At 44.1% G+C, this 21,907-nt stretch overlaps 1 protein-coding gene across 4 annotated transcripts in view; it reads right to left on the reverse strand.

The window, feature by feature from the left end:
- LOC106582334 (diacylglycerol kinase beta-like) overlaps window positions 1-12,537 on the reverse strand; it is a 191,201-nt gene extending 178,664 nt beyond the window's left edge. For all 4 annotated transcript variants that reach the window (XM_045704808.2, XM_045704806.2, XM_014165320.3 and 1 more), the window contains exon 1: window positions 12,138-12,537. In XM_045704808.2, the coding sequence (XP_045560764.1) occupies window positions 12,138-12,147 (10 nt within the window). In that variant the 5' untranslated portion in view covers window positions 12,148-12,537. The remainder of the gene's footprint in view (window positions 1-12,137) is intronic.
- Window positions 12,538-21,907: the final 9,370 nt, after the last annotated feature.

Below are 21,907 nucleotides of genomic sequence, written 5' to 3' on the forward strand. Positions count from 1 at the left end.
TGGGGCGGCAGGTAGCCTAGTGGTTAGAGCGTTGGCTTAGTAACCGAAGGGTTGCAAAATCTGTCCTTCTGCCCCTGAACTATGCAGTTAACCCACTGTTCCTAGGCCGTCATTGAAAATAAGAATTTGTTCTTAACTGACTTGCCTAGTTAAATAAAGGGTATAAAAAAACAGTCATATGTTAGTCAGCAATACACAGTTAACCTTTATTTAACTAGGCAAGTCAGTTAAGAACAAATTCTTATTTACAATGACGGCCTACACTGGCCAAACCCGGATGATGCTGGGCCAATTGTGCACCACCCTAAGGGACTCCCAATCACAGCTGGTTGTGATACAGCCTGGATTCGAACTAGGGTGTCTTTAGTGACGCCTCTAGCACTGAGATGCAGTGTCTTAGACCGCTGCGCCACTCAGGAGCCCAATACAGAATATGGGTTTCAGTAAATAAACAAAAGTAAAAATAACCTACTTAGCTAGCCACCGTACTTGTCATCTGCCCTCTTGGTGCTGTCATCGGCTATAGCTGAGCTTCTGCTCTAGCTAAATCCAACTCTTTGTTTCAAAACCTCTTCGCTATATTCTGTGTGAAATATGTATGGTTGAATGTCACCATGTAGTTAATAGAAGAAAAAAAAATGCTCCATTGTTGAATTCGTGTTGATGAGAGGAAACACTTGAAGCCTTTGTGGTCTGGTCAGTTCTTTTAGTTTTGCCCAAAGGATTTTGTGTTGTGCGTGTCCGCTTCCTTTTCAAAAAAGCCCGCCTAGAGGGAGAGACATGGCCAGAGCACGAAGCACCGCCCCACACAAAAAATTGTCACCTTGTATATTTAACAATGAATCTGCCGATAGGAACATCGCTGAAAGACGTCCAATGGCTCTATCAAACAATGACAACACAAAAAATGTACAGTGTGATCAGTATAACATAGATGCTTCGCAAAATGTCTACGGGGGGCAGAATTGTTTTTTTTGCCCGTGCTACAGATTGGCCCGCTAATACAGGACTTGTAAAGGTCCAGTGCACTGCTTTTGGGAAAATATTTTTCTTCAATATATGTATTTATATTTATAAATACACATTTTCTAATTCAGATTTTTCAGGGGGTGCTGCAGCACTCACAGCACACCTACTTCCTGCAGCTATGCCCAGGATGAAAGTCCCCTTTAATTAACTTCCAATCAGATATCAGACCTTCAGGATGTTATCACAACATAACCTCTGCTTCCCAGAGATGTGAGACAACGGGGGTTGGAGATTCTCTCTCGATTTGTCTCTTTCTTTCTTTCTCTCCCTCGGAGGACCTGAGCCCTAGGACCATGCCTCAGGACTACCTGGCCTGATGACTCCTTGCTGTCCCCAGTCCACCTGTCATGTCCTGACCAGTGAAAAGGGTAATTTGCCATAGTAGAATGGTCAGGGCATGTTTTGTGTGTTTTGGGGTTTGTTTGTTTCTAGGGGAATTTGTTCTAGTTTTCTATTTCTATGTTTCGTTTTCCATGTTTGGCCGAGTATGGTTTCCAATCAGAGGCAGGTGTCTTTCGTGGTCTCTGATTGGAAGCCATTCTCAGGCAGCCTGTTTTCCTTTGGGTTTTGTGGGTGGTTATTTTCTGTTTAGTTGTTATACCTGACGGAACTGTTGAGCGTTTGTTATTTTGAAGTGCATTCATTAAAATATAAGATGAGCACTATACACGCTGTGCCTTGGTCTAATCCTTTCGACGCCTGTGACAGAACCACCCACCACAAGAAGACCAAGCAGCGTGGGAGGAAGAGCGGGACCGAGCACTATGGCTCAGAGGAGTGGACCTGGGAGGAGATTCTAGATGGGGCAGGACCCTGGACAAGGCCGGGGGAGTATCGCCGTCCGAAATGGGAGATAGAGGCAGCGAAGGCGGAACGGCGATACTGGGAGGAACGGCTGGGACGGCAAGAGGAGGCTGAGAGGCAGCCCCCCCAAAACAATTTGGGGGGGCATCCGGGGAGTTTGGCTAGGTCAGGGGGGAGCCCTGGAGCAAACCGGAGCCGGTAAAGGAGTCAAGCGCTGAGTTCGACGTGAGATTCCGGAGAATGGTACTGGCGGAAGGGGCACTGCGGAGCGGGCGTGCACATGGGCGAGAAATGCATTACGGTGTGACGCGCACTAACTCGCCCATCCGCACGCACAGTCCGGTGTGGTCGGTACGGGCTCCGCAGCGTTGCCAGGCGAGAGTTGGCCGGCAGCCAGGAAGAAGTGCGCCGGCTCAACGCATCTGGTCTCCAGTGCGTCTCCTCGGCCCAGTTTATCCTGCGCCTGCTCTAGGCACGGCAGCCCTCATTCCCCAGCGCAGCCCAGTTCGCCCTGTGCCAGCGCTCCGCCCGTGCCGGGCTACAGTGACCATCCAGCCAGGACGGGGTGTGCCAGCCCTGAGCTCCAGACCTGCGGTGCGCCTCCACAGCCCAGTGTGCCCCGTGCCTGCTCTGCGCACCCAGTCTCCTGTAAGTCTCCCCAGTCTGGGGAGACCGGTTCCAGCTCCACGCAGGAGGCCTCCAGCGACGCTCCTCAGCCCGGAGCCTCCAGCGACGCTCCTCAGCCCGGAGCCTCCAGCGACGCCCCTCAGCCCGGAGCCTCCAGCAACGCCTCTCAGCCTGGGCCCTCCAGCGACGGTCTGCAGCCCAGGGCCTCCAGTAACGGTCTGCAGCCCGGGGCCTTCAGCGGTGGTCCGCAGCCCGGATCCTCCAGCGGTGGTCGGCAGCGCAGAACGGGGGCTACGCCCGGAGCCGGAGCCACCTCCGTAACTGGAGGATTGGCAGAAGGGCCTGGGTGTAGCACAGGAGCTGTCGTAGACGGTGGTCACCCTCCCTTCCCTCCCTTTATGTTTGGGGTTGTTTTTACGGGGTTTTTGTTTGGGGTGCAGTCGGGGTCTGCACATTCAGGGGGGGGGGGTACATTGTTATTCTATAATGTAGAAAATAGAAAAAATAAAGAAAAACCCTGGAATTATTAGGTGTGTCCAAAATGTTGACTTGCACTGTATGTGTATGTGACCAATACAATTTGATTTGATTTGTTCCTAAGACAACACAAAGGAAATACTTGCATACAGTGTAAAACGTCACTTCAGGGGCTGGGCCGCCCTACAACTGGGTGACCAAAGGTAACCACGGCGCCAGCGCTGAATCAAAGTGTCACTGTGTCAAAGGCTTCTGACTACAACCAGGGTAAGGGTCAATTTCACTTAAATGCGGTCTATTCAATAAATACACTGAAGGTGGAAAATTTGAATTTCAGTTTACTTCCTGACTTGACTGAATTGAAAGGGACTAACCCTTTCCATAACCCTAATGGTCTCAGTGTGTGAGAGGGAAAGTGAGGAGAGAGGATAACAGTTGGTTGAGGAAGTAATTTTGACTGGCAGCTGTCATAGAAGCTGCACAAAAGCTTTTAGACAGCCAAACTGGAGGTCCAGATGACTTTCTGAGCCAAAGATTCTTAGTAAAGAATGGTTTGGTTTGATCTACCACACAACACAACAGCCCTGTGTCTCTGCCTGGTCTGCATGTGGCAGAATCACAGCCCAAACTCCAAACAACTGCAATTATGTAGACCACTTAGTGTTTAAAGCAAGGCAAAGAAGGCAACAGAGAAAAACATTTCTATGAGTAAACAAATGTATCCGTTTCGATTATATAACAGGTTCTTTGTAGTTTTCTACTGCACTTTGCTTATGGTCTACAAGGCTAAAAAATGATGAGCCTCATACAAAATAATATCCAAAAAAGAATTGCTCTGAAGGACATTTTTCCTACAATTTACAGAGTCAGGCATTCTTTCTGAGCCTGTAAAATACATGTTTAGGTAATCATGGCTAAAGAACACTAACATGTAATTCTATCTCATATGCCCTGAATCTATGAGGTCACTCTGGGCCTGAACATCCATAGGGACGTAGGTAATGGCCTCTAGCCTGCGCACATCTGCAATCCCCTACTTCTAATTTGGGTGTCACCTGTTTTGTATGGCTTTTCGTGTGTCTGTGTTTGGCCTATCTGCCTATCATAGCTCTCTAACATACTTTGTGAAAACCACATAGGCAACACCTTAAAGTATGCCACATCTTAGCTTGTATTCTCGGACGTTCACAGTCACTCTACACACCCTTTGCGTTTTTGTGGTGCATGAGTGTAACCTGACAATCGTCACGACAACTGTATTGTTCTCATCGATCTAGGATCACTTCTGTGAATCTGTGCTCATGACACGACTTCCACCGAAGGTGGTTCCTCTCCTTGTTCGGGCGGTGCTCGGCGGTCGGCGTCGCCAGCCTACTAGCCATCACCGATCCATTTTTTCTTTTCTGTTGGTTTTGTCTTTGGTTCATTCACACCTGGTTTTCATTTGCTTTAATTTCTGTGTGTATATTTACCCCTGTTTCCCCGCTTAGGTTTGTGTGGGGTTATTTTCATGTTGCTTGTGGAGGTTTATTCATGTGTGTACCGTGTGTTAAGTATAGTAGGAGTGTTGTTTTCCTCCTTCCGTGAGTAACTGTGTGTTCCATTGTCTTGGGTGTTTAAGGACCTTGTACCCAGGGGGGGGAAATCGCGGGGGGGACGGGGGGGACACGACCCCCCCATCCTGGGAAAAATATGATTTGTCCCCCCCAATATATCACTGAAACATAACTATGTAATTTAAATAATATTAATAATACGGAATGAAAGCAATTGTGCTGATTATAGACACTTAATAGCGCGTTTTTAAGTTTCAAAAGATTGCGACCCCCCCCCACCCTTTTCCTCACAATGGTTTAATCCACTGGCAAGGTAACAGAGGGGTCGTAGCCACTGTCTGAAAGTAACTGACGTGAGGTTAATCCAGTCAATCGCGCACACACACTAGCTGAATATGCAGAGCTAGCGCGCAAATATTAACTATTAAGCAAGCTAGTACCTATTCCATTTATGTGGCCTCGTCAAAGATGGAATCTTTGCTATCGTCAATTTATTCCGAGATCAGCATGCAGATGATGTAAGTTAGTGCTTCAAAGTCCCTGTGATAAGGTTAGTGATAAACTGAAGTCCAAACTGAACAGAACTACACTCTCTTCTACCATTGTCTTAAATATATTTAATGGTCTCGTTGCAAAAGCTAAATTGTTGCAAGGGAACTTTTATTTATTTATTTTATTTAACCCGGGTAGCAAAGATTATAGCAAACACCACTGAAACTGAATTGGTGCTCGCTAGCTTTGCAAATTCAGCTATTGTTGGAAGCCAGCCAATATGAAACAAACTATTAAAATTACAAAAGGTTGCAGCATATGTTGTGTAAATGGTGAACTCATACAGCTGTCAACTCTTGTCATTTTAATCCGTTTCACATTTGCTAGCTACCTTTTAGATCGAAGCCCAAATAGAATGATAAAAGATAAGATGATAGAAGCCCATCTCCTACTGTAAATAACCTACACACTGTGTGTGTGTGTAGCCAGCCAGCCAGGTAGAAAAATGGCAGAAAAATAAAAGATGGACATCAGAGTATTTTTCAGTACACCAAAACGCAAAGTAAGAACCCTAGTAGCCTAATATCTCAAAGACTAGTTGATAAAATGTTCATAAGAAAGAAATGAAATTCTAATGGAAATGTTTCACAATGATGTCATTAGGCAGAGCAGGCAACAGATGGCACACAGACAGCAGAGTTGGGGACAGATATGCAGGGACAGATATGCAGGGACAGGGAGTCTCAGGTAAGTTTGTTGAGTCTTTGTTTGGCAACATTATGAAAGGTTCTCAATTTTTTTTACTTGTAAAATAGGAACATAATTGGAAAATGCCATGGATACCCCCACTCTCAACTTTAACAAATCTTAGTTCAGTCACCAGTTTAAGGCAATGGTATTGCTGTTGTGAGTAGTTAGCCTTCCCTGTAGCTCAGTTGGTAGAGCATGGTGTTTGCAACGCCAGGGTTGTGGGTTCGGTTCCCACGGGGGGCCAGCACAGAAAAAAAAATAATAATGAAATGTATGCATTCACTACTGTAAGTTACTCTGGATAAGAGCATCTGCTAAATTACTAAAATGTGTAAATGTAGTTTTGGGTACCGGTCGTTAGGAGTACGGCAAACACCTTATTTCTTTGGTTCCTCAATATACATTTACCATATTACAATGTAGGCTATGTGTTACAGCACTACTTTTGGTGTCCCCCTCAGGAATTGCTCTTGAGAAAATTTCATGTAATTGTCCCCTCCAAAGTTGATATCAGATTTTCGCCCCTGCTTGTACCTGAACCGTTTTGGTACTTGCCTATTGAAGATGCTACATTGACATCTCTGCTCTCCTGCGCTTGACTCCTTAGCTACCTTCAATACGATTTCGCAATAGCTCAGCTCTACTTAAAATCACAGCCTTGCCATAAGAGAGCGGGACTAATACTCAATTTGAATGACACACATGCCCGGACTGAAACACAGAGGAAAGAGTTGTAGTAGGGTATACAGGTCCGTCTGATAGGGATTGAATCACTTGAGCCCTGCTTTAGCCATTCAGCCATGCTCATTATCAGCTACAGCAGCTCATTACTCTTGTGCCGATGACCGGAGATAAACCATGGATTGGAGGTTTGGACACATTGGCCTTTTCTCATTTGGATTTGCTCAACCTCCTGCGTCCTTTTTCCTCCGTCCTCTCTGGCCTCTTTTTGAAAGATAATCGAGGAGAGGGAAAGTCGACGAAAATGAGCTTGTATGAAATGAGACTCTCCTCCAATCGCGCGTCATCAGACAAATTACGTTTACAGGGTGGAATCCCAAAATAAATGTATAAAATGATAAAAAAAATACATTTAGCTATTAATGCAAGACATTTTATAAATAAAAGGATAAGTAGCATATCATTTTTAAATGTTTGCATGCTTTTCGAGAAAACAATAGCTGATTCAAAGGGGGTGTGACAGATTTCTAAACTATTCCGCAAAGGACTCGGGTAGGAGACACTTGTGCTTCCTCGCCAAAAGGAGGTTATTGAGGAGGGGAGGACTGTCTTTTGTTTGCCTACTAACGAATTGACACTCTCCTCGACCACTCGGCCACTTATAGGTTTCCGGGTTACAGAGGAGAGACTTTTTCCAAAATGATAAAAGGCCACTGACACTGGCTGGTGGTAAAAAGGTCCTGGGATGAAGCTTCAATTCTCACTAAAGGCCAGTTATGTTTGACACTATTTAGGATAGTCTCTCTGTGATACATCCCTAATAACCAAACTGGAATTTTGTGGCTCTAAAACATATAGCTATTCAGACACCTTGACTTTTATCCACATTTTATTAGGTTAAAGCCTTTTTCTAAAATGTATTCAATAGTCCCCCCCCCCCCATCCCCCTCATCAATCTACACACAATACCCCATAATGACAAAGCAAAAACAGACTCTTTACTCAGTACTTTGTTGAAACAGCTTTGAAAGCGATTACAGCCTCGAATCTTCTTGGGTATGACGCGACACACTTGGCAAACTTGGGGAGTTTCTCCCATTCTTCTCTGCAGATCCTCTCAAGCTCTGTCAGGTTGGATTGGGAGTGCTGTTGCACAGCTATTTACAGGTCTCTCCAGAGATGTTTGAATGGGTTCTGTGCGCTTAGGGTCGTTGTTCTGTTGGAAGGTGAACCTTCCCCCCAGTCTGAGGTCTTGAGTGCTCTGGAGCATGTTTTCATCAAGGATCTCTCCGTACTTTGCTCTGTTCATCTTTGCCTTGATTCTAACTAGTCTCCCAGTCCCTGCCGCTGAAAAACATCCCCACAGCATGATGCTGCCACCACCATGCTTCACCGTAGGGATGGTGCCAGGTTTCCTCCAGACGTGACACTTGGAATTCAGACCAAATAGTTCAATCTTGGTTTCATCAGACCAAATAATCTTGTTTCTCATGTTCTGAGAGTCTTTATGTGCCTTTTGGCAAACTCCAAGTGGGCTGTCATGTGCCTTTTACTGAGGAGTGGCTTCTATCTGGCCACTCTACCACACTGATTGGTGGAGTGCTGCAGAGATGGGTGTCCTTCTGGAAGGTTCTCCCATCTCCACAGAGGAACTCTAGAGCTCTGTCAGAGTGACGATCAAGTTCTTGGTCACCTCCCTGACCAAGGCCCTTCTCCCCCAATTGCTCAGTTTGGCCGGGCAGCCAGCTCTAGGAAGAGTCTTGGTGGTTTCAAACTTCTTCTATTTAAGAATGATCGAGGCCGCTGTGTTCTTGGGGACCTTCAATGCTGCAAACATTTGTCATTATGGGGTATTGTGTGTAGATTGCTGAGTATTTTTTTATTTTTTATCAATTTTAGAATAAGGCTGTAACGTAACAAAATGTGGAAAAATTCAAGGGGTCTGAATACTTCCCGAATGCACTGTAGCTAACCATTACTAATACCATGTAATGTACTTAAACTTTCCTTACTTACTGGATGCTGTTTGAGATAACTGAATTTCATTAGATGTACAGACCAAGGGCAAAATTCAAGTCAAATCTTTAATCTCCTGTTAGTCTAATGAGAGAACTGGGGCATGGTCTACCTTGGGGCTCTGGTCTGAGGGAGCTTGAACTTTGCTCATAAATGGTTTTGCCCATGATTCGTTATGTCTGTCGGCACTTCAGACAGGATGCAGACAGACAGACAGACAGACAGACAGACAGACAGACAGACAGACAGACAGACAGACAGACAGACAGACAGACAGACAGACAGACAGACAGACAGACAGACAGACAGACAGACAGACAGACAGACAGACAGACAGACAGACAGACAGACAGACAGACAGACAGACACATTTTCCTCTTCCTTGTCTTAAACAGAGTTGCCCCCGTCATCCATGTAATCACCACTCAACGCTTTCATCTCTCTAAATAGCATCTTGTATTTAGTGTCTTCCCCAACTCCTGATCACACACCATTTAGTCTGAATGTTTTTATTCAGCTTTCTCCCCCCTGTGCACCTCCTCAGCTGAGCAAGCAGCAGAGCTCCACAGCCACTAGGCTGTTAGGGTTCTCTATTCTCCTGGGGAGGAAGCCTCAGAAATACCACCAGTGTTTATGGAGGGGCTGCTGGGTGTTATGGCAACAGAGGGGGATTGGTTTTAAGTGGTGGAGCCGTGCATGTCGTGGCGGTGGTGAAGCCAAGCTACAGTGTACTGTACTAGATACTAAAGGCCATGCATGGGCAAGCAAGACTAGGCCTGTTCACATCCCTAGGCTCTGGTTGTTCCTTATCCCTTCTGGACAGCTCCAATGTATCATTTTGTCCAATTACCCTTAACGTACTGCTCTTATCTACAATACTATTATCTTAATGTGACAGCCCCTTGACCTAGGACCGTTGATGAACTTCCCAAGAGAGAAAGCAACAATATGTTAACCAAGATAGATATAATACAGTAGTTTGAGCTATAGAATTAGAATGAGTAGAACAGCATTCCCCATTCAAAGGCAAAGATGATTGGCTATAACCATAGAATTAAAAATACTATAATGGACATAGAACTTCATTCTAATTCAATGGTTACAGCTGAACATCTTTGCCTTTTTTGATAGCTGGGCTTAATCAAATCAAATCAAATTGTATTTGTCACATGCTCCGAATACAACAGGTGTATTAAAGTGAAATGCTTACTTACAAGCCTTTAACCAACAATGCAGTTTTAAGAAAATACCTAAAAAAGTAAGAGATAAGAAAAACAAATAATTAAAGAGCAGCAGTGAATAACAATAGTGGGTCTATGTACAGGGGGTACCAGTACAGAGTACAGAATCAATGTGGAGGCTATATACAGGGGGTACCAGTACAGAGTCAATGTGTCAATGTGCGGGGGCACCGGTGTCGAGGTAATTGAGGTAATTATGTACATGCAGGTAGAGTTATTAAAGTGTCTATGCATACATAATAACAGATAGTAGCAGCAGGATGGGGGATGGGGGGGTGGAAATGCAAAAAGTCTGGGTAGCCATTTGATTAGCATTTCAGGAGCCTTATGGCTTGGTGGTCGAAGCTGTTTAGAAGCCTCTTGGACCTAGACTTGGCGCTCCGGTACCGCTTGCCGTGCGGTAGCAGAGAGAACAGTATATGACTAGGGTGGCTGGAGTCGGTATTCAGCAGTCATAAAAGTATGCCTTATTTACTTAAATAGTGCTTTTTCAGACATCATAGGCAGCAGCTCTATAAAGTCATCAAGTAAAACAAATGTAATACACACAACAACTGAAATATTTTTTTTAAGTAAATGATGGTTAATACTGTAAGTAATACGCAGTAATGGGCAGTCACCACCATCATGGGACTTGTATTAATTGTTTTATTCTGTGCTGTTACAGCGTTCAACCCACATAATGCATAGTGCATTTAATGTTTAAAAAAATAATAATTCTAAACTGAAATAGAAAAACCGAACCGACCTCAAAAAGCACTAATTGCTCAGCACTACTAATCAAATATAGTACACTACATATGGACAAGGTTACCATTTCACATGCTGATTTCTGTTAGTGATCAATCACCTGGAGGCAACCTATGGTCATGTTAATCCCATGGAACCACTGAGGCAGATTATTATTCATCTATTGATCTTTTCTCACTCCACGTCGCGAAGCAGGAGCGGCCAAGCTGTCCACCATGGCTACAGAGGGATGTGAGTCATCATCCCACATCTTTTCACGTCCTCGACCACTACCTGCTATTAAACCTGACAACCTCCCTTTATGGTGGAAGCACGGACACTCCTACCAGTATCCATGCACACATAACAAACGCATGTACGCAAGCACTCACTCACTCAGTTACCTCACTCACAGGCATGTGAACCCTCCAATTTCCCGGTCTCTCTCTGTCTGAGCTCTGAGAAGGTGAGCAGCATAGTCAATTAGCTAGTGGTGAATGAGCCTCTCGTTCAGGCAGGTCTTCACTCAGAGCGCATCATACTAGAACAGAAGCATCCTTCATTGTTTATTAGCCAGCCTGTGAATCAGACATCCTGTCTGGGCCTGAATAACCATTGCTTTTGGTAATCGGATGATGAGGCATAATTAAGAGTGCAGATTGGAGATTAATCAAAGTCTGGTGCCTGAATCACACGAGAGAGAGAGAGAGAGAGAGAGAGAGAGAGAGAGAGAGAGAGAGAGAGAGAGAGAGAGAGAGAGAGATAAACGAGAGAGAGAGAGAGAGAGAGAGATAAACGAGAGAGAGAGATAAACGAGAGAGAGAGACGAGAGAGAGAGAGAGAGAGAGAGAGAGAGAGAGAGAGAGAGAACTCAAGGTAAACGTTGGCAGCAGCCTTGACACACAGAGGAGAGGACTGATAATCTATAACAGCTATCAATGAACTCTCTCAAGAATGTGCTACATGTGTTTGCGTGTGTGAAAATGTGCTAGAGTCTAATCTTTTCATGAGAAGGCAACTATTCAGACAACACAAGGGAAATAAACTATGACATAAAGGCTGTACTGTTGATTCACCTTTATGTGTGTATATATATATAGACAGTTTAGAAATATGTCTGAAAACATGACTATGTGTCTCGCACCAGCAAGCATAAGAAATAAATAGTCAACTTAAATCCGTCTCAATGTGTCTGAGAGAAAGGACAGTAAGGATGAGTTTAGTGGAATGACCGAGGATCAGTGTTTGATATCTCCCCTAAACATCCATCACATCCACAATCAGCACAAGCACACACACTGGCAACCATTAGACCAAAACAACTTTTAGCGTCATTGTCACTAAGAAACTGACCACAACAACCAGATTATCAACACGCTGCTATACACGTAGGATAAAACAGAAAGATTGAAAGTGAAAGGACATGGAAGGACAAATAAACACACACACAAATTCCAGTGACACAGGTACTAATGGCAAGAGCGAGAAAGTGGCCAAAGCCTGGTCAGTAAGCAATGATCAATGGAGAATGATCTTCCGCGAAGAGAGAGAGAGAAACATGGAGAAACAGAGAGAGAAAGAAACAGAGAGAGAGAAACAGAGGGAGGGGAACAGGGATATAAACAGAGAGAGTGAGAGAGAAACCAGGAGAGATAAACCAGAGAAACAGAGATGAACACAGCGACAGCATCAGAGAGAGAGAGAGAGAGAGAGTGAAACATAGCTTGTCCCCTACCTCTGCCCATCCCTGTGTGTGATGCTTTCTTCAGTATGGGTTGATAGGGAGTCCTTTCCAAGCCGGCCGGGGCATGGGTCTCTCTTTCCTCATGGGCAGAGCAGTGAGCAGCCTCTCACAACACAAACAGGCAGCTACAGCAACACAGCACAGCTCCAGCTACACAGAGAGGCAGAGCACAGGCACGGGAGCCATGGTAGAGGCAGCAACATCCCTCCCTCCCATCCAGCCTGAATTAATTAAGCCTTTTTCCCTCCCTCTCTCTCTCTCCCCCTCTCTCTCTCACACTCTCGCCCTCTCTCTCTCTCTCTCTTGTTCTCTCTCTCTCTCTCTCACTCTCTCTCTCTCTCTCTCTCTCTCTCTTGTTCTCTCTCTCTCTCTCTCTCTCTCTCTCTCTTGTTCTCTCTCTCTCTCTCTCACTCTCTCTCTCTCTCTTGTTCTCTCTCTTGTTCTCTCTCTCTCTCTCTCTCTCTTGCTCTCTCTCTCTCTCTTGTTCTCTCTCTCACTGTCGTGGACTCTCCCTGATCATTGCCCTCCCCCGCTCTTCTCCCGCTCTCTGCCTTGGTGAGTGTTGCTCTGCAGATACTATGTGACTCTCTTCCCAGCCTCTGCAGGGTGACAATGTCCCTGCACTTTCTTTTCTGACAGCCTGTTTACATTGAGCTGTTCACACTCCCAATCTCTCTATCACCCTCTCTCCTTCCCTCACTCTCGCTCATTATATCTCTCTCATCGACACTGTTTTGTGACAGTGCCTCCAACCCCCCTCCCTTGTAAACCAATCGAGCTCGTCTCTCTCTTTCTCTGACCTCCCCACTACCCACACACACACAACATCCTGTGTGTTAGTTTTATCTTACAAAAGTCTAAACGTGCCATCAATGTATTGGCCCTCTCTTTCAATCTCTGACTTTTCTATACAGCCATCTCTTTTTACTGCTTTTTTGCCAATTAATCTTAAACTGAACGTTTGTTCAGATTCATTAAATAAACTCAATACCTTTGTAATCCAAACAAAACAAGACCTAAAGTGATACGTTGGCCTGAAAGTATCCGTGGGCAGGCAGGGGGGGGCATAATACCAAGCACCAGGCAGAGCAGTAACAGAGCGGTAACAGAGCAGTAACAGAGCGGTAACAGAGCAGTAACAGAGCGGTAACAGAGCAGTAGCAGAGCAGTAACAGAGCAGTAACAGAGCGGTAACAGAGCAGTAACAGAGCAGTAACAGAGCAGTAACAGAGCAGTAACAGAGCGGTAACAGAGCAGTAACAGAGCAGTAACAGAGCGGTAACAGAGCGGTAACAGAGCGGTAACAGAGCAGTAACAGAGCGGTAACAGAGCGGTAACAGAGCGGTAACAGAGCGGTAACAGTGCAGTAACAGAGCAGTAACAGAGCAGTAACAGAGCAGTAACAGAGCAGTAGCAGAGCACTAACAGAGCAGTAACAGAGCGGTAACAGAGCGGTAACAGAGCGGTAACAGAGCGGTAACAGAGCGGTAACAGAGCGGTAACAGAGCAGTAACAGAGCAGTAACAGAGCAGTAGCAGTGCAGTAACAGAGCAGTAGCAGAGCAGTAGCAGAGCAGTAACAGAGCAGTAACAGAGCAGTGCAGTAGCAGAGCCGTAACAGAGCAGTAACAGAGCAGTAACAGAGCAGTAGCAGTGCAGTAGCAGAGCAGTAGCAGAGCAGTAACAGAGCGGTAGCAGAGCGGTAACAGAGCAGTAGCAGAGCAGTAACAGAGCAGTAACAGAGCGGTAACAGAGCAGTAACAGAGCAGTAACAGAGCAGTAGCAGAGCAGTAACAGAGCAGTAGCAGAGCAGTAACAGAGCAGTAACAGAGCAGTAGCAGAGCGGTAACAGAGCGGTAACAGAGCAGTAGCAGAGCGGTAACAAGCAGTAACAGAGCGGTAACAGAGCAGTAACAGAGCAGTAGCAGAGCAGTAACAGAGCAGTAGCAGAGCAGTAACAGAGCAGTAACAGAGCAGTAACAGAGCAGTAGCAGAGCAGTAGCAGAGCAGTAACAGAGCGGTAACAGAGCGGTAGCAGAGCGGTAGCAGAGCAGTAACAGAGCAGTAACAGAGCGGTAGCAGAACGGTAGCAGAGCAGTAACAGAGCAGTAACAGAGCAGTAGCAGAGTAGTAGCAGAGCAGTAGCAGACAGAGAGAACAGCCCTTTGCCATGGGTGCTCTGTAGAAGGACATACACAATGCCCTAAGTAAAACCTTGTTCCAATCAGAACGACCCATTGGGCAGGAGCCTATCTCCTGTTTCTGTAGCGTTAGGGAGCTTGATGTACAGGGCTTTAGTAACACCAACGGTCTATTGCTTCATTTGAGAGGCAGACAAAAGGGATAAAAATAGCTCCAGAGTGCTCCGCCCCTCCTGCCCGATCAAAAGCAGACTGTTTTTGTCTGGCTTGTACTTTCTTTCGGGCTTTATTTTTTTGGCAAAAACTGCAATTACAGTACAGCTCTCCTCTGGGTTCCTCAAAAAGAACAAGAAAGAAGATTTTGACACCCACCATGTCAGAATGTTCTGATATCGTTTCTATTGTCAGAAACAGATAAGATAAGCATTCCTGCAACATTATTTTGTCTAAATATTATTTGATCTCTGGAGAATTTAAGCAAATTGATTGCATCCAAATTGGCCATTTTAATTTATAGGATTCATATAATATTCAAGAAATATAGTACCTAACATCTGATTTGGACCCAACTTTTTTCTGCCAATGATTTAGACATGAGGAATCTAAAGAAATGGTTAAAAGCCACCCACGGACCCCCCCCCCCCCCCCCCCCCCCCCCCCCCACCCAACAACCAGTATACACAGTAGTATCAGTTCTCTGTGTCTGAGTAGTATGGAGCTGCGGCTCGGAGTATTGTTTCTTCATCTTACTATATGTCATGAATTCCAAGGTTAAATATTTGTTTTACCTCTGTTCAGATAATTTAGTAATTGAAGTTGTTAGATAAACCTAGGGGTATTCTTTCACGAGGAGACTTAAACAGGCCCCCCTGTGCAGTTGGAATTGCTGTAAATGGTTCCTATTTGTAATTGGTACTCCCTGTTGATTTTAACTGAATCGAGTGCTGCCAAAGAGGACAATGGAAATAAACCTCCAGTCTTTGAATCTTCAACCATTTTGTAATGTTTGAGCGGCCCAACTACTGTATGGATTGAGGTCTAGAACAAGAACCGGATAAACAGAACTGATGTACTATACATATAAGAAAATAAATATACAGCTGTAAAATGTATATACAGACATATGTGACAATGGATATATGTATTGGGATATATTTGTGTGTGTGTGTTCCCTGTGGATGTTGTCCATAATAGTGGCTGTTTGACGTAGTTGAGACAGGGCTCTGCAGGGCTTCTCTCTGTAAGATGCTGTTTCACTTCCTGCCGGGTTCCTATTCTCAAGTCTCTCTTCTTTATTTCCAGTGTGTAACGCCGACAACATCACAAACCAGAAACCACACAGTTTCATTTAACAATTAATATTGTTTCTGTTTTCTAAGTCAGACACACAATACTACTACTTGACAACAAAGTGCATGCCGCGGAGTAGCAGACTCGTGGTTATGACCAGTCTGATTCATTGTGCAGTCAGTGTGGTGTGATACTCGTAAAGGCTCAGTATTTGGGAAAGGAACCTGCAGCTGTTGTAACAGGGCTTGTGTGTCCCTACACCAGGGCTCTCCCACCCTGAACCTGGAGAGCTACCCTCTTGTAGGTTTTTAGTTCCAACCCCAGTTGTAACTAACCTTATTCAGTTTATCAACCAGCTAATTATTAGAATCAGGTGTGCTAGATTAGGGTTGGTGTGAAAACCTACAGGATGGTGGCTCTCCAGAAACAGGGTTGGGGAACAGTACTCTATACATCATCCCTATGTTCCCTGTACATCCTGTTGATCTACGGCATGTGCTTCTTCCAGCACAGTGAATGTCATATCTTGTGTGTGGATTTGCATGTTTTATCCTATGTGCATGCTTATGCAAAGTATGCACATACATACAGTATATGCGTGCGTTGCGAATTTGCATGCGTGTGTGCGTGCAGTTCAGGGGGGTTTGACTGTGACAGAGACCTCTAGTAATCCCAGTCACACACGGTAGAACAGCATGGTTCCCTGACAGCTCTGACTGGACCACAGAGAGAGCAGACATGGAGAAGGAGGGTTCAATCAGACGGTCAAGTGTAGGTCATCTAAATCAAGGTTTCCCAAACTCTGTCCTGGGGCTCCCCCTGGGTGCACGTTTTGGTTGTTGCCTTAGCACTAAACAGGGGATTCAAATAACCAACTCATCATCAAGCTTTGATTATTTGAATCAGCTGTGTAGTGCTAGGATGAAAAAAACAAGTTCGGGGAAACCCTGGCCTAAAACTCCCATGGGCTGGTAGATGTGAAAATGCACCATCTAGCGAAAAGGGACCATATTGGAATTGGTACATTTAGTGTGTACTGGGAGACATGGGATGCTTTTGTTTGTACAGTAGTTGTGGGTTTGTGCATTCATATCGTATTATTGCTTAGTTCTAAACGGTGAAATCAAGTAAAAACTGAAAAACAATGCATTTAAAGAAAAGGACTACAGTGGACCGTATGTTAGGCTAGGTTGAAGAGTGATATTGCCACTATGGTGCATCTGTAATAATGCAGGAATGCTGTTTGAAGACAAGGTTTCCGGTTTAGGGTATTTACTAACTGACAAAAAATGGCGCAGCACAAGGAAACAGGATCAGATATTAAATAGCTTGTATGGTCGGTGAGTAAGGTTAAGAGGTGGTTCTGGAGGATAGAAAGGACAGACATAACATATTAGCATACATGACTGACCATTGCCAATTCAGCGTCTATTCCATGTTGGGTCAATGCAATATGATTGAAATGACATGGAAACAACGTTGATTCAACCAGTGTGTGCCCAGTGGGATCTGACCTTATCGATGCGCGAGCATCATTTTGGTGAAGTTGTCAGCCAACCCGTCTATGCGTGCAGCAATACGTGTATCCCCCACCAGAGTAGGCCCATGCCTCTGCCTGTGATAACGCATGAGTCTCCCAGCAGAATGACGAGCCAGTCTGGCCCCAGCCATGCAGATACATTGCAGATCCATATCCGGCATATCGAGCAGCCAGGGCCCGGGACGCCCCATGGGAACAGGACAGCTAGAAAGACAGGAAGCTATGCTAGGGGGTCATAAAACTGTTAGTGTGTGTGTGTGTGTGTGTGTGTGTGTGTGTGTGTGTGTGTGTGTGTGTGTGTGTGTGTGTGTGTGTGTGTGTGTGTGTGTGTGTGTGTGTGTGTGTGTGTGTGTGTGTGTGTGTGTGTGTGTGTGTGTGTGTGTGCGTGCGTGCGTTGAAATTAGATAAATACCAAAGAGCAGTTTGCATTCAAAAGCCAAAACCCAGAGACAGTCTGAATTAACGGCTAAAAATCTTTCCCTGTAACACTAATTAAAAACTGAGGGCAATGTCCTCCAATGCGGTGTGGAGACTCCAGGAGACCTGACCTGTTGTCTCCGGCTAGAGACACCCTGAGCCTCTCTGGACACCCATCCATCCTGTGTGATCATCTAGCAGGGAAAGTACAGATGTAGGATCTTAATTTGAGCCAGTTTGCTACAGCAGGAAAAGAATCCTTCAGTAACAGGAAATGTGAATTATTATGTAGATTACAATTAATGGACATTTTTGTAGGGGTTGATAGCTTTTTCCTAAGGGTAAATAAAGTCTGACATTTCAAGGTGGAAATTACAAACTTCAGAAGCCTTTTTAAACCTTGATTACACTACAAGTTAAACATTTCCTGCACTGCACAAAGGTTATACTGCACCAGGGAGATCAAATTAAGATCCTACATCTTTAAATCTGAGTGGATTGACTGATCTATTGATTACCACCCACTGTTCCTGAAACCTGACAATAGTTCAGCTAATATGCAAAGACAGGCTACTACTGCATCACCTGGAAGCTAAATTATATGTATTTATTTAACGTGACTGTGTGGATATGCATTACACTTTACTCAATGAAAATTGAAATCGGATACATTTATCAATAAAATTAACTTCCTCCCAACCAGCCAAACAAAGTAAAATAGCTTACTTAATTATTGAAGGTATTTTGTGATTGCTTTGAGAAAAGTAATCAACTCCTCTGCTCACAATGGAAAAACATAGAAAGACAACTTTCACCCTTATGCTTTAGTGTGTCAAACATTGACTTTGTGTTTTCATTTAACATACCTTCTCTTCCAACAAACCTGCTTGGAGAAATTAGAAACAAGAAACACTGTATTCCAATGTACACTATTACTAATGTATTTAAACCTATTAAACTAGCCATACTGTAAATGGTAGTGCTAAATCTCTTTACATTAATAGGGACACAAAAACACCTCTGACAGAAAACCCATCTATACATATAAAATATAGGCTGCACTCAGGTGATCAATAAAGCCAAGGAAGCATATTGATGAATGGTTTTATGAATGTGTGTGTGTGTGTGTGTGTGTGTGTGTGTGTGTGTGTGTGTGTGTGTGTGTGTGTGTGTGTGTGTGTGTGTGTGTGTGTGTGTGTGTGTGTGTGTGTGTGTGTGTGTGTGTGTGTGTGTGTGTGTGTGTGTGTGTGTGTGCATGGCTCTAGCTGACATCTGTGACACTAATTATATTGGCTATAGGGAATCCTGTGTCCCTGGGGAGGATGTACACACACACACACACACAACAACACACACACACGGCCTTACCTACACTAATGAGAAGACATAGCGCTTTTCCAAGTATAAGTGTCATGCAGGACTCTCCAGGAAGGCCTACTTAGCAGTGGCGGTTCTAGACCATTTCAACTGGGGGGCCAGTTGTACTGTTAGAGGGGCCAGTTACATTAGACGTTATTGTTGTCATATCGTTTTCTTCACTGCATTGCAGGCATCAGCAGGCAAAAGACCATGTTCATAATCATTAGTGTTCCCGCGTTGCCACTGTCTAATAACGGATGTAAAAAAAAGAACGATAGCTAAAATTAGTTATGTAAAAATTATTTCATACTCCACATTTAGGGGGGCCACAAGGGGGTCCAAAACTGTTGTCACAGGGCCCCCCCCCCCAGAACCGCCCCTGCTGCTTAGCCAAGCCCGATCTCCTTCCTTCCATAGATAGGGTAGCTAGTGCCTCATAATAACTCCTATTAAAAATATATTCCTTCTAATAACTCTGTGTCTTTATTATAGATCAATAGCCCTATCCTGCCAACCTTCCTGAATACCTCTTAATAATTAAACATCCAAGTTTAAATTATTACATCTTTAATAAAAAATTCAATTGGTTCGATATTGCAGAGGTTGTCAAGACTCAAGATAAAGCATCTGGGGGGGCAACTGTAAAGCTTTATGATTGGTTTAACTGGTGTTGCTGACACTTGGTTCACTACTTTATAATGTGCATAACAAAAACATCACATGTAACAAAACAGTCAAGTAACACCCACATTTGCACGTAGCACTCCTTATCAGATTGGTGAGATCGCCCATTCTGCTTAATATTTTATCACTGTTTGTGTGGGTAGTCCAATGTAAAAATAACCCAATGAGAGATTTCCATCTACAGTTCCATAGATAACCATTGTTTAGCTGGTAATGTAATAAAGCATAGTGTTGGGCCTTGATTAGTTACAGTAGGTTAAATCATATCAATGCTTTTCCCACAGATCCTCGTATTGTTTTTACTAACACCTTGGCTGCAACAGCAGCTGAGAGTTCATCCAGACCATCCAGGGAGTTTGCTGCTCTCTTAAATTACCTCTGTTGGGGGTTTGTGGGTTGTGTATATTTGCATGGAGCGACTGAACTGAAGATGCTTCTGTTTATTGAGAGGCCGGTGTTGTGGAGGTGGAAAGAGAAACAGGGTTTGAGTTTAGGGGGGAGGGGTAGGGAGGGGGGAGAACAGAGGGGGAGAGGGGAGGGGACAGTTCTTAGAAGGCTGCTACCTCATCTGTAGCAGGTGCACACAGTACTACACGGCATTTTTGTCTCTTTCCACCCCTGTTCTATCATGCAGTCTTCATGTAGTCTTGTAGATTATTTTTTTTATCTGCTCCTGAAACACACTTTTGAATTACTGCGTTAAGCTGCACCTGGCTATTCAAGAACAAAATTGAAGAGGGCAGTTTTACAACACAACCACAGCCAGGCAGATAAGAATTGACTGAAGGGAAGTATTCAACCAGACTACCTCCTGAATGCACTGAATTGAAATGGGATTGACATTCAAAATGTAATGACAATGGGTACTTCCTCAAATTTGACATTCAAATCAGCCCACTTCATTTTCATTTTACATGCACACAATACAAAACATACCCGTTCCTCAGGACAACCTTAACATGCACAAACAATGCTTAGATAGAGGGGAAAGAGAGAGAGAGGGAGACTTGGGGAGAAAGAGGGAGGGAGAGAGAGAGGGGGAGGAGGAGGAGATAGGAGATAGGAGAGAGAGAGAGATTACTTGGTCCATTGAATTTACTCTGTAATGTCTAAAGTGTGGCCTACATGGTGTTAGTGTAACTTAACTAACATTCGGGAGGAAAGACCACACCTGAAACAATTAACAGCTTCTCCTGTCTCAACAATCAATGGCTGCATATATAGCCTACTCACCCTTTCCAGTTCCTGTTATCGTAATCTGTTGTTGCATTTCACCTCCCCCCACCATCACTGTCTCCTCCCATCTCCTCTGCCCTTCTCCCTGATTTTCCAGGATCCATAAGGGGGATTAACTTCTCTAGGGCCAGTGGGACGATTTCGTCCCACCTACGTAACAGCCAGTGGAATCCCGTGGCGCGTTATTCAAATACCTTAGAAATGCTATTACTTCAATTTCTCAAACATATGACTATTTTACACCATTTTAAAGACAAGACTCTCATTAATCTAACCACACTGTCCGATTTCAAAAAGGCTTTAAAACGAAAACAAAACATTAGATTATGTCAGCAGAGTACCCAGACAGAAATAATCAGACACCCATTTTTCAAGCTAGCATATAATGTCACATAAACCCAAACCACAGCTAAATGCAGCACTAACCTTTGATGATCTTCATCAGATGACAATCTTAGGACATTATGTTATACAATACATGCATGTTTTGTTCAATCAAGTTCATATTTATATCAAAAACCAGCTTTTTACATTAGCATGTGACGTTCAGAACTAGCAAACTTCCGGTGAATTTACTAAATTACTCACGATAAACGTTCACAAAAAACATAACAATTATTTTAAGAATTATAGATACAGAACTCCTCTATGCACTCGCTATGTCCGATTTTAAAATAGGTTTTCGGTGAAAGCACATTTTGCAATATTCTGAGTAGATAGCGCGGCATCACAGCAAGTTTAGCACTCACCAAAGTCAGATTTACTATAAGAAAAATGTTATTACCTTTGCTGTTCTTCATCAGAATGCACTCCCAGGACTTCTACTTCAATAACAAATGTTGGTTTGGTTCAAAATAATCCATAGTTATATCCAAATAGCGGCGTTTTGTTCGTGCGTTCAAGACACTATCCGAAGTGTAAATAAGGGTCATGCGCACGACGCATTTCATGACAAAAAAATTCTAAATATTCCATTACCGTACTTCGAAGCATGTCAACCGCTGTTTAAAATAAATTTTTATGCCATTTTTCTCGTAAAAAAGCGATAATTTTCCGACCGGGAAAGCGTGTTTACGTTCAAAGAGAGAGAAAATA

Source organism: Salmo salar, chromosome 21 (genome assembly GCF_965601325.2).
Source record: "Salmo salar chromosome 21, fSalSal1, whole genome shotgun sequence".
Lineage (NCBI taxonomy): Eukaryota > Metazoa > Chordata > Actinopteri > Salmoniformes > Salmonidae > Salmo > Salmo salar.